The 13,518-nt window shown below is 44.8% G+C and overlaps 1 protein-coding gene across 6 annotated transcripts in view; it reads left to right on the forward strand.

Moving 5' to 3' along the window:
• TSC1 (TSC complex subunit 1) overlaps positions 1 to 13,518 on the forward strand; it is a 50,781-nt gene that overhangs the window by 11,455 nt on the left and 25,808 nt on the right. For 4 of the 6 annotated variants that reach the window (XM_035015527.1, XM_035015531.1, XM_035015530.1 and 1 more), the window contains exons 3-8: positions 5,935 to 6,120; positions 7,299 to 7,402; positions 8,491 to 8,643; positions 10,561 to 10,705; positions 12,208 to 12,362; positions 12,737 to 12,810. In XM_035015527.1, coding sequence (XP_034871418.1) covers positions 6,015 to 6,120; positions 7,299 to 7,402; positions 8,491 to 8,643; positions 10,561 to 10,705; positions 12,208 to 12,362; positions 12,737 to 12,810 — 737 coding nt within the window. In that variant the 5' untranslated portion in view covers positions 5,935 to 6,014. Of the gene's footprint in view, positions 1 to 5,579; positions 6,121 to 7,298; positions 7,403 to 8,490; positions 8,644 to 9,265; positions 10,706 to 12,207; positions 12,363 to 12,736; positions 12,811 to 13,518 lie in introns of those variants that run through there. The other 2 variants (XM_035015529.1, XM_035015532.1) reach the window with 2 other exon arrangements.

Below are 13,518 nucleotides of genomic sequence, written 5' to 3' on the forward strand. Positions count from 1 at the left end.
ACTTTTTCATGTCATAAAATTGAGGTGACAGGTTGACATTTTATTTTTTATTCATCTTCACGAGATGTGAAGTATTCCCAAATATGACTTTTTCTTGAAAGACTACTAATTAAGACTATAAGTTAAATGCAGTTTTTTTTTTTTTTTAGATTTTATTTATTTATTTATTTATTTGAGAGAGAGAGTGAGAGAGAGAGAGAGCACAAGAGGGAGGAGCGGGAGAGGGAGTAGCAGACTCCCCGCCGAGCAGGGAGCCCGATGCGGGACTCGATCCCGGGACTCCAGGATCATGACCTGAGCTGAAGGCAGTCGCTTAACCAACTGAGCCACCCAGGCGCCCAAATGCAGTTTTTTTTTTAAGATTTTTTTTATTTATTTGACAGAGAGAGAGCAGAAGAGCATAAGCAGGTGAGAGAGGCAGAGGGAGAGGGAGAAGCAGGCTCTCCGCTGAGCAGGAAGCCTGATGCGGGACTTGATCCCTGGACCCTGGGATCATGACCTGACCTGAAGGCAGTCGCTTAACCAACTGAGCCACCCAGGCACCCCTTAAATGCAGTTTTTAAAAGTTTATTTTTGTTTGTAATAAATGCTACAAGACGATTCTATAAAATTTAGAATTAAAATATAATTTAATTTCTTTCTAGTTAGCCATCTGTTATTAAAATTTTTATAAACATTTGGCTTAAAGAGTAATTACTCTTATTTGTAAAGTTATTTATCTAATCTACTTTTAATATTCATATTGTTAATTAATATATTTAGCCATTTGAAAGTTCTTGATTGTTTTTGAACATGAAAGTTACATTGATCAACTAAAGAGCTTTTATTTTCCTAATTGGTATACATTGGTATTTAAACTGACAAGAGTTTCAACTTATAAAACACAAAACTTGGATGTTACAGCTAGAGTGTTTTACCTTTATTCAAAAATGAATATTCAGATTTTTAACAATAATTCTAAACGCATGCCTTGTCCACATTACAGACATCATGTAGGTTAAGTATCATGGTAATGACGTATAGTTGATCACACACACTGAGGGGTGCTAGAAATGCTGCTGAAGTAGGCAGCTGACAGTTTTAAGTTTCAAACATTCTAAAGACCAAAGCCAAATGTTGGCCAAATATGGAGACTAAAGTCAAACTTGGGTGAATCCCTATTTTCCATACATGTTGAAATCATACTAAGTATTCTGTTCGATTGAATCTGATGACCAGTTTTAAAGTTTCAACTTGGTTTATTCAAAGGTGGTAACTAACAATCCCCCTATTGCTTTCCATTGGGTGGTCAAGAGAGACCTCTTAGAGATAGTGACATTTTGAGCAGAGACCTCACTGACAGTCAGCCATGCAAGGATCTGGGAGAGAGCATTCCAGGGATAGAGGCAGCAGCAAGGGCAGAGGCCTTGAGCAGGAACTAGTTTTCCTGGCTTTTGGGAGACTGGGACTAGATCTGCGAAATGATGAGGCAGAATGGCGCGAAAGGAAGCAGACAGAGGCTGGGGGGTTCACAACTGGCCAAAGCACGTGGAGCCTTTAGGCCACTCGTGGGGTTTGGCTCTTATTGCCTCCATGGGAAGCCATCGCATGATTCTAAACAGGAGAGGGATGGATTCTGATTTCCATATTTCAGAGTCTTTGTGGTGTTTTGGTGGCCAGTGCATCGTAGGGGAACAGGATGGGAGGTGATGGGGCTTGGACTGGGCCCACAACAAAGGGGATAGCAAAACCGGGGGGTTTCCTGACAGATCAGAGGGGAGGGTAAGAGCTGTGGAGAAGCTGAGGACATCGCCTCAGTGTTTGCTTTAGACTGATGGTCGTGTTTTCCTGAGATCCAGAAGACCGGCAGAGTGACAGGGTTTGGGGTGGGAGTGGCTGTTGAAAGTCGTGGCTCCCTATGTGAATAGCTGTAGTACTGTACTGTGGCACGTGGCCACTGAAGATGCCACTCACCTGAGTGGAATGCTGCTTTGGCACATAGGGTACAGAGCTGGACTAACCTAGGTATTGACTTTCGGCTTCTGACTCCTGTGTTTTTTTGTTTGTTTGTTTGTTTTTTAAGATTTTTTATTCATTTATTTTGACAGAGAGAGACACAGCGAGAGAGGGAACACAAGCAGAGGGAGGAGGAGAGGGAGAAGCAGGCTTCCCGCCGAGCAGGGAGCCCGATGCGGGGCTCGATCCCAGGACCCTGGGATCATGACCTGAGCCGAAGGCAGACGCTGAACGAGTGAGCCACCCAGGCGCCCCTGTTTTGTTTTTTTAAAGATTTATTTATTTATTTGAGAGAGAGAGACAGAGGGAGCACAAGCAGGGGGAGAGGCAGAGGGAGAGGGAGAAGCGGAGCCCCTGCTGAGCTGGGAGCTGGACGTGGGGCCGGATCCCAGGACCTGGAGATCATGACCTGAGCCGAAGGCAAACGTTTAACCATCTGAGCCATTCAGGCGCCCCTGACCCCTGTGTTCGGTACTTGGTTATTTCCAGAGTGGAAGAGAGGCTTTCACAGCTGAGCTGTAAGTTGATGCTGCCCATGCCTGTGGAGCTCACCTTCATGTGGCTTCTCCCAGCTGACCTTCCCCAGGCTGGAAAGTGTGTCTAACATGGGTGTGCCTCACCTGCCCCCACCACATTCAGGTTGAGCTGGCCCCGTCCCCACTCGGTGCACCCACTGAGCCCTGCCCACTTCCTCCTCCCACATCCCTTCTCCGTCGTGTGTGCTAAGGCGCTCTTCCCTCTCAGCACCCTACATGTAGCCCCCTGAGAAATATTTGAATGAGTTTTAAAAGAAGAGATATTCCAATCATGGGAATGATTCCAAAAGCTCATGATTAAATGCTTGGGAGGGCCTTTTTGAATGTCAGAATCCTTGAACTTGGGGCACTTACATGAGGAACCTCACATGAAACCCAAGATTTATATTTTTTTGGGAGGATTAAAAAAATATGGTTGAGGGCGCCTGGGTGGCTCAGTTGGTTAAGCGACTGCCTTCGGCTCAGGTCATGATCCTGGAGTCCCTGGATCGAGTCCCGCATTGGGATCCCTGCTTGGCAGGGGGTCTGCTTCTCCCTCTGACCCTCCCCCCTCTCATGTGCTCTCTCTCATTCTCTCTCTCTCAAATAAATAAATAAAATCTTAAAAAAAAATATATGGTTGATAAGTAGAATTTTAGAAAATTTAGAAAAATTTTAGAAAAGCTTGTTGCCAGAAACATACTAATGTGTTTTAGAATGAAACCTTATATTTGCTTTCTATAAAGTATCTGGAAGGAGCAGGCTCCAGAAACCAGACTTTGACACCTAAAATGATATTTAAAAACTGAAAAGCAAGCTAGGTAGCCCAAGCTGGTCAGCCCTGACTACAGCCAACTTGACTGGACGGGCGCCATCTTTGTTTGGAATTGGACTCCTGTCGTGTGTTCTGGGCTGCCTAGATTTGGGGAACCATCTCTGATGTTACTGTCTTCTGAATACACAAAATATAAACTTAGAGTCTCACTAGATTGAGACTAGGTGGGTAGCAGTTTTACTGGAACAAAACCAAACTTAGGGACAAAAGTGCTTTTAAACCTGAGAATCATTTGTGACTTATCTGAAGTAGAAAGGAATGTGAGGGCTAGCCAGATACATCTTGAAAGTGGTGGCCCCACGATTTTTACTAGTTTTCTTTTTGATAATATCTGGGCACTGCTCAGGGAGTATTTATTTGTGCCGAGTGTATGCATACGTTCTCTCATTTTATTCTCTCCATGGACAATAAATCCTGACAGGTTGGTATTTTCTTCACTTGTAAATTTAATTTAATCCAACTCACAAGGTGAAATTTGTTTCTATTTTCAGCTCTGAACTCTTTTACAAGAAAATCTTACCAGTTGTAAGCCCTTTGAAATGGATTCCCTTTGTGATTTACCTGTAAGATTTATATTCATAGGTGAGCCAGCAACTTCCTGCATCGTGGTTAGCTATCAAAAATGCATGTAGACATTTTAATTGATTTTTTTTTTTTTTTTTTGGCTCATGAACTTCTGATTCACCGAGAGCCAAATCAGTGGCTGTTGCTGGGTTGTAATTAAACAAGAGCATAGATAATAATACTCACCAGTTTCTGGGGCCACTGGTGCTTAAATTTGGCATTTTTGCAGGAGGAGCTTAACTCTGGTGGACTTTTTCTTTAGCATAATATTTCCTCCCTAGGTGCTTATTAAAATGCCGGTTCCTAAGCCCCAAGTCAGTGGTGGAACGGCCCAGGAAGTTGCGTTTCTAAGAGGCACCCTGGATGGTCTGGGTCCACACTGAAGCAGGGGGGCTGCTACCCTAGCTACTCAGAGCGGCGCTGGAGGAAGCAACATGGCGACCAAGGACAGATGCAGCCATGGGCCTGGGAGTTGAGCCGTCTGAGTTCTGCTTTACCGTGTGACCTTGGCAAAGCTACTTATCCTTTCTGAGTCTCCATATTCTCATTTGTAATAGAGGATATCTGCTTACCTCACAGAATTGCTGTGAGGATCAAAACCACGAGGTCGCTTGATGTCACGTTGAAGGGCTTAGGGCTATGCAGTCGAGCAGATCTGGGTTCAAACATCAGTTCTCTGGTTCTGCCTCTTGCTAGCTTTGCAACCCCAGGCAAATGGCTTCATTTCTGTTTCTCTCCCCGCAAAATGGGGACAGAAGAACCAACCGCATGATACTGGTCTAAGGACTGTATTCATTGATGTTTGTAAAAGATGTGCAGTTCCTATCTCTTAAATGATCATTGGTTTTGCTTGTTTTTGAAAATATACCTTTAGACACCCAAGTGGAAAGAAAAATAATTGTAAATGTGGATAGTGACACCTGGAGAATGAGCTGGGTTTTTTGTATTTAAAGATAAGGCAGCGGCTCCATCATCAGGAGGAATGGAGCCTTTGAAGGGGGCAGATTTACCCTTGTGCCCCCACTTCATGCCTCTTGCCTGTGACCAATGGCATTTGAGTGTGACAGATGTCTGGGGGGAGGAGTTTGTATGAAATATCAAGACGTGGTCCCTGCTTCAAATGAGGTATTGAAGTATTGAATGGATGGTCCTGTGACCTAACAAGCTAGACCAGCTTCTAGACATTGATAGGAGTGTCAAGAGGAAAACAGCATGTTTTTAGTTCTTTTTCTGAAAATAGTTTGTCTACTTTTTATTTATTTATTTTTTGAAAGATTTTTATTTATTTATTTGACAGAGAGCGAGACACAAGCAAGGGGGAGTGGCAGGAGAAGCAGACTCCCTGCTGAGCAGGGAGCCCCAACTGGGGCTCGATCCCAAGACCCCGGGATCATGACCTGAGCCAAAGGCAGATGCTTAAATGACTGAGCCACCCAGGCACCCCTCATCTACTTTTTAGATCAATGATTTAAAACGTAAACATAGGGGCACCTGGGTGGCTCAGTTGGTTAAGCGACTGCCTTCGGCTCAGGTCATGGTCCCGGAGTCCTGGGATCGAGTCCCGCATCGGGCTCCCTGCTCGGCGGGGAGTCTGCTCCTCCCTCTGACCCTCCCCCCTCTCATGTGCTCTCTGTCTCTCTCATTCTCTCTGTCTCAAATAAATAAATAAAATCTTAAAAAAATAATAATAATAAAACGTAAACATAGTCTTAGCCAAAACCAAAGGCAGAGTCAGAAGTAGGAATAAAAATAAAAAACTTTGCTTTGGTCCTGGCATTAAGTTGCCGTGATGGTTCTGACTGGTAGCAGGGTTTTCCGTCTCTCTCCGGTGCTTGCATTCCATAGACCTCTTCTTCACAAATTGTCAAATGTAGAATTATTCTCACACCCTAGCTTCTTTCATCAGCAGAATTCTGGACAGGCTTTTCACTGCATTGAACATATGCGCTGGCTTCTCTTGCAGGTAACTTTTAATGGGGAGAAATGGGGCCATTTTGTCACACTGTGTGCCTTCCTTTTTCTCAGTCTGGTAGTGACACCAATGAAGAGCCTGCAGACTCGCTAGTGCACGTCCCGGACCTGGCGCAGCACAGTCGTGTAAGATAATGGCCCAGCAAGCGAATATCGGGGAGCTCCTGTCCATGCTGGACTCCCCCGTGCTGAGTGTGCGTGATGACGTGACAGCTGTCTTTAAAGAGAACCTCAGCTCTGGTAAGCAGGGTCGCGCCCATTCTCGCTCCTGTGCGCATCAGAAGAGACTGACCTGTGGGTGACTATAGTCTGCTGATGTTGGTTTTCACCTTCTGAGGAGAGTCTCCAAAACCACTGAGAAAAGCGCATCAACTGCCAGATTCACTCTCTGTGTGCTTTATTATGGAACTATTCAAAGAGACACACAAACTTATTAAGTAAGAATCACATAATGAACCCACGACACAGCTTCAAAGTTGCGGCCTTCTTGTTTTCATCTCACCTCCCTTGTTCCCCCCACCCAAGTATTTTCAAGCAAAGGCCATGCAGAAATCACATACGTGATTTCTGGTATAAAAATGCGTGACCTCTCCTTAATCAGAGAAACAGGAATTTCAACAGTACCTTTCTTTGCTTACTAGGTTGACAGAAATCAAATATTGACTACAGAAATGGGCACTGTTGGCAGGAGAATAAATTAGTATTCAGCCTTTTTGGAGTATCCATCACCCATTAAGAAGCACGTACCAAGTGTCCCACTGACAAGAGTCTGTATTTCATTATAGCCTTGAATGAAGTCTAGTGAAAACTGGGAAAACCCAAGTATCCTTCAGTAGGTGACTGGTTCACTGAGTCGTGTAGAGCCGAGCAGTGGGGCTCCAGGTCAGTGAGGAGACTGAAGTAGGTCAGAGGTGCCAACATGGGAGGGTGTCTGCAACACACTGTTAAGTGGAAGAAAACACATACACAGGCTGCGTGTACGTGGGTGTGGGGGCTTTGTGTTCGCGTGCGCACATGTGTGGTTATCCAAGTAGGAAAAGGTTTGAAAGGACGTGTACCAAACTCAAGGATGCTTGTCTCTGAAGAGTGGGTTGAGAGAGGCTGGTAGTGAGGAGGACTTTCATTTTATGTTCTTTCACATCATCTGAGTTGTTATCAGTGGACATGGTTACAATTTTATAACCAAAGAAAGCAATAAAAAAAGGAGATAGCATTTCTATGCTTTTATGGATATTTAGGCAGGTTAATTTGGTATTATCCTATTGTTAAACCTAAATAGATCGAAGGGTAGAAATAGAATGCTTCACGTAACTTTGGGGAGCATATAAAGAAATACTTTCTGGATTTTATGACCAGCAGCCATTTGAGGTAAGTTTAGAATATTAAAGGAAATAATTATTTCCCTTTCCTTTGTTCAGACCGTGGTCCGATGCTCGTAAACACCTTGGTGGACTATTACCTGGAAACCAATTCTCAGCCGGTATTGCACATCCTGACTACCTTGCAAGAGCCGCACGACAAGGTAACTGCTGGAACGTAGTGCTGGGCCGTTCAGTCTGGCCCCGACCGGTGTGGCGGCCTCTGTGCACACCCCGTGCAGTGTGTCCAGAGCGTGCTCCTTCATCTTCTCCGTGCCGCAGATGATCCTGTTCCCAGATTGCAACCACATGGAAAAAGAATTTGCGGAACCCATGTGTCCTGCAAAGTTTACAAAATAAAACATATTCCAGAGGTTTTTTTAAGCTTTCCCTGTTCCAAGAAATCCTATAATTCCAGTGCTGTCATTGTACAGTAACAGTTTGACCTGTAAGGTGCCCATCTTTAAATCCATGCTTTGAATAGGATTTTGGACTTAATCAATGTGGGAAAATCTATGGGTCCAGACAGCTATGGGGCTAATTGCTGAGTCCTGTTGCCCAGCACCAGGCACTTGGAGGGCTCCTTAGTGTCTTATTTTTGTTGGTGGTAAATAGTTCACAAAGCACTGTAGTTGCATACTTTGGTTAAGTGTTGAGTTTCTAAATGCTAGTGGCTTCACTAAGATTTGAAGGCCTTGCCGTTGTGTGCCTTTTCCAGTATATCTTGTTCTGTTGTTTTTCTGGGCTGAATTTTAACTTCTAGATTACCCAATTTATATTTGGGGCCAAACCATGTAGACTGGGCTATGGTAGCAATAAGCAGCTGCTACCCTCACAGCTTCAACAACCTGCCACAGGCTCAGGACCAGCAGTTTTTGGAAAAAGTGGCTTATTTGTACATAACAAGAGGGTCCATGAGGGAGTCTGCCCCTCACCCTCCCGGCCTGCACCTGTGTATCATGGGATCCTTTTTCAGGACTTGCCAGCTGGCTGCCTTCTCTCAGGCCAAATGCAGTGGTGTTTTGTGTGCCATTGTGGTTTTTAAAGCTCTTTCGTTTGATCTCTTCACCTGGATGGCCCTTGCTTCCCGTCCGTGGAGACTCGAGGAGCAGGCATACGTCCTCGTTGCCTCTGTTTATGTCATCTGCTACGTTCTCAGGAGAATTTCCCTTGTTTCCCTTGATTTCCTCCCCCCTCCCCCCTCCCCCCAGCCTTACTGAGACCTATTTCCCCTGTTCTTTTACGTGTTTAGCACCTCTTGGACAAAATGAATGACTGTATGGGCAGAGCCGCCTCTCGGCTGCCCGCGCTGTCGCTGCTGGGGCACGTCATCAGACTGCAGCCGCCTTGGAAGCACAAACTCTCTCAAGCACCTCTTTTGCCTTCTTTACTCAAATGTCTCAAGGTACGATGTTTGCAAGGGTTTGAATGAAATGCCTTTGTGAATATTATTTCTGAAATTCTGGGTGACTTTAAAGCAAGCAAGCTAGATTTGAACTCTGAGAGTTCAGAAACTTTTAGTGTTTGGCTTTCCTCGAATGTCATGTCGTCCACAGTTGGTACTTAGTAAATTCTCAGTACATCCCCGTGACCGGCAAGTGGCTTTCGTCCAAGCAAATAAGGTTCAACATGACATTATTCCCACCCTCATGGACTTCATCATTGTCCAATCTTCCCTCCATTAAAACATCTGGTTTCTCTTTGAGGGAAGCCCAGATTCTCTTTTAGCTAGGAGAAAAATGGCTAACAGCTCTTTTTAACCATTCAGGACCACGTTCTTGTTGCAGCCATAATTAAGGTTTTGTTGATACAGGGCCTCCTGAATCGCATTCTGCCTTTTGCACTCTAAATTTAGTGTATTTTTCTACGCAGTGAGTCAAAACCTAAGTAGAACTTTGTGGTTTTAGTTTTCACAGTGGTTTGCTGAAATACTCCAGGCTATTTGCTTAATCTGTTTTAATTCCTGGACTTGTTTCCCATCTATAAAATAAAAAATGTGGTTAATATTAACTGCCTGTACCTCACAGAGACGTGAAAATATCCAGTAGCGTTTGTCCCAGGATGGCAGTACCTCTGGATCATCTGATACAGCACCCTGCAAATTGATTTTTGTCTCTGCCAGCAAGGGTAACTGTTTCATTACCCCTAGAGGTGGGAGTCACGTTGGTAGGGTGTCATAAAAACATGCATTTAATGTTGAGAAAAAACAGGAACGATTGGTACAACTTACATTTTTTTAAGTGAATGGATTGGAGAGAATATAACTCAATCTTGAGGCCACAAAATTCAGTTCAGATTGTAGAACACTTCACTTTTCCAAAAGGGTAAGCTTTGGCAGTTACTCATGGACTGCTACCCAGGCCATTGGTTAGAATAGGACCATAAGCAAAATTAGGGTTAGTCGTTGTTACTGGAACTGGTTGTGTGTTCTTGATTCTCCTACCAATATTTTACGTTCTTCTTACTAGATAGATGTCGGCCGTGACAAAAGGCTTAGTGCTTAACATAAAAACTAAATCTATTTAAGGCTTTATTTCCAGACTCGTGGATTTCCTTTTTTTAACAGTAATAAGGAGTGTCTTAGCCTGCGTGGTAGTCTTTTGATTAATATCTTGGTTCTTAAATCTGAATTCCAGTTACTTGGCAAACATTCATGATTTAATTATGGGTCAGGTGAGCTGCTGTAGCTGTCCTGAGTTGATTCATTATCCATTGGGTATTAAGTATCTTCAATTAGCCTGAAGTTGTATGACTTGATATTTAAGCTATAGACGTGATCAGAGGTCACCATATCTTCTTTTATTTGCTGATCTATAAATGCTGCTACAAAGGTGAACAGTTAGGGAGATTTGTTAGCACTATGCTAATTTCCTCTTAAATTACACTTCTGTTGTAATCCTTTAAAAAATACTGAATTACTTGACATTACTTGTGTAGTGTTTTTTAAATTGATTAACAAAAAGTAAATATTTGAGGATTTGGTTGAATGAACAGAAACTGTCATGTTCCTGTGTTCTGTTAAAGGCATCTCGTCACACTTCTGGGCCAAGTGCCATAGGCAGAGCGTCCCCAGGTCAGGTTGAAGTTTCTCTCCCAGATAGGTTTGTCTGGGGGCAGCAGAAGTGGTCTTTGCAGATTCATTATGGTCAAGTCTGACCAGTGTTGTTCCCCCCAAACCTGAGGGTGAGGAACCTGAGTCGATGAGGGGACCTCTACTTTCTGATCCCTGTAGAATTTAGAGCGGCCTCTTGCTGTGCTGGTAGTGCTGATTCTAGGGCTGTGCCTCACACATGTTCTTCCTGCTCGACCTTTCCTTCCGCAGATGGATACGGATGTTGTCGTCCTCACAACAGGTGTCTTAGTGTTGATAACCATGCTACCAATGATTCCACAGTCGGGGAAGCAGCACCTTCATGATTTCTTTGATATTTTTGGCCGTCTTTCGTCGTGGTGCCTGAAGAAGCCAGGTAAAGAGGTCTTTACATACCTGTCATTCCCTACCAGGTGAATGCTTTCGTTAGCGATTGACAGGTCGTGAGCTGTAAAGGAAAGACGTGTAGACTTTCGTAGCTGGAATGGGTGGATGTCACCAGCCGGTTGCAGAGGGCCTTGGGTGTACTCACTGTAGGCATGACTATTAGATGCCTTCCTCATTCTGTCGGCTTAAGAGGATTAGTTTTCAGAGAAACTGATAGGATGTAAAACTTCCTAATTGTCAGTAAACTTCAGTCTATCAAAATACCTTCAATCCGTGTTGTAGCAATACAGGACTAGGCTTGGGGCACCTTTTTGTCTTACTTTGCTGGTCTGTTGTGACAGAACACAAACCTCTGGTTCTGAGAACCTGTCTTTTGTATGTGGAGGAGGAGGGAAAATGCAGCGGGTTCTAATTAGTGTCGTTGTTTTAAATGTGGTGGGGTTTTTCCCCATACTGGCAGGGAGTCCAGCTCTATGAAAATGATTTCAAAGCTATAAGCACGTGATACTTGGAATCTTTTGGTAAGGCCGGCATGAGCCATTCATGTTGAAAAGATGAAGTGTGTAAGCCATGTCACACCAGATCCTGTAGCTTCCTGTACAGGATTAATAACAAGTGCAAGATCCATGTGATGCTGGTTATTTAGTAGGCTCTTCTGGGGAGGAAAGGAGTGGTCTGTCCATTATTATGGAGGAGCTGTACGGATCCTGTGGACTTAGGGTTTTCCATGGGGTCTGGGTGAGGCTCGATGAACAAAGTGTTCAGTTTCTCCCACTCTCAGCTTCTTAAGCTAGTTTCTAGATAATAGTTTTTTCACTCTTTAGTTACAAATCTGCATCACTAAGACTACACGCTGATCTCAAAAGGATCTCTCACATTTGTTCTGCAAATATTTGAATGTCTGCTCTGCACCAAGCACTGTGCAAGGCACTAAGGGTACAGAAGTGAGTAAGACGGTGCAGTAAGAGTGTTCAAGAAACTCAAGAAATTCATGCCAAATAGGACAGTGGAGAAGTATCATTACAAATTTTTGGGGGGCACCTGGCTGGCTCAGTTGGTAGAGCATGCAGCTCTTGACCTCAGGGTCGTGAGTTGGATCCCCATGTGTGGCGTAGAGTTTACTTAAAATTAAAATAATAATCATGAAAAACAACAAGAACAGATTTTAGGGAGAGTGATTATCGTGAGAAAGTTAGGTCAGTATTGTGAGAGTGTCGAGTGAAGACAGGAGAGTAGCATTGGATCTGTAGGGGCTTTTATGGGTCATTCTAAGTAGATTGGAGTTTATCCCAAGGCCGTAGGGAGCCACTGATGGATTTTAAATAGGGGTGTTTTGTGTGTTAAGATTTGCATTTTAGAAAAACACTTGCTATCTGGAGTGAGGTGGGAGCAGTCGACCGCAGGTCATGCTGGTGGCCATGTGCTCACGTTTGCTTTGCACAAGTCATCTTGTGTCTGGCTGAGTCTCCTGTCCATGATTTCCTGTTTTAGGCCACGTGACAGAAATCTATCTTGTCCATCTCCATGCCAGTGTTTATGCTCTCTTTCATCGCCTCTACGGAATGTACCCTTGCAACTTTGTCTCCTTTCTACGCTCTCACTACAGTATGAAGGAGAACTTGGACACTTTTGAAGAAGTGGTCAGGGTGAGTGAAGACGGCTCATTTGAGAGCCTGCATACTGTGCCCACAGGCTGTGGTTGGGACCCGTGTATTCAGCGGGAGACAGATTTTGAAAAGCAGTTCAGCTCTCCCCATAGCCCCAGCCCTAGGCAGCCCCTGATCTCCTTTCTGCCTTTGTAGACTTGCCTCTCCTGGTGAGCGTTTCACAGACCTGGGATCATACAGTATGTGGTCTTTGGGGACTGATTTCTTTCACTTGGTGGAATGTTTCAGGGGTCATCCATGCTGTGTAGCAGATGTCAGGACTCCATTCCTTTTTATTATCAAGTAATATTCCATTGTGGGCAGATACCATAGAAATTAAGCCTTTTGTAATTTGTCAACCCGAACTCTTCTAGCCAATGATGGAGCACGTGCGAATTCACCCGGAATTAGTGACTGGATCCAAGGACCACGAACTGGACCCTCGAAGGTATAGAAATGAAGCTAGCGACTCAGAATTTTACAGCATCTCTTGACAGATTCATGTGCTGTAGGCGATGTCCCTCCTGGGGTATTATTTGGGAATACAGGTTCTTCTACTTATAGAATCACTCTGTTTCGAAGGACTCGTACAGCTAGAACTTGGTTCGAGTCTGAAACATACTCCTCACAGACAGAGAATTAACCATTCCTCCAGGGGAGCGGAGGCGGTTGCCATGCAGACACCGGCCCCGCAGAGCCCCAGGAAGGCGTCCAGCTCGGGGGTACCGGTGATCGGGGGTACCGGTGATCGCACGAGGCAGGCTGAGCAGGACGTAGTTGAAAACAAGTGGGTTGTGGGAAGTGTGGGTGTCGAGTGGGGAGCCTCCCCCTGCAGGTAGCCAGGCAATGGCCGGCCGGCCTCCAGGGGACCCTGAGTAGTCTCTAGGTTTATTCTCTGGAGGAAGTGCACCTGCCAGGCTTCCTATTCGAGGATGCCAGGTGTGGGGCGGGTGGAGCTAAGAAGGGAATGAAGTTCTCTGCATGGAGCTGGGAGAAGCTCAGCTCCCTCCTCCACCTTCCCTGGCTGGCAGCTAGGCCAATGCTCCCCCTGGCTGAGGATTGAACCCTTTTTGGGGAAACCTGTCCACAGATAACTGACATTTAGGGATCTCCCACTGAAAAAGCTGGTTCATGCCTGATCTCACCTGACAAGCCC

The sequence above is a fragment of the Mirounga leonina genome, unplaced genomic scaffold (genome assembly GCF_011800145.1).
Source record: "Mirounga leonina isolate KUSES-001 unplaced genomic scaffold, KU_Mleo_1.0 Mir_170, whole genome shotgun sequence".
NCBI lineage: Eukaryota > Metazoa > Chordata > Mammalia > Carnivora > Phocidae > Mirounga > Mirounga leonina.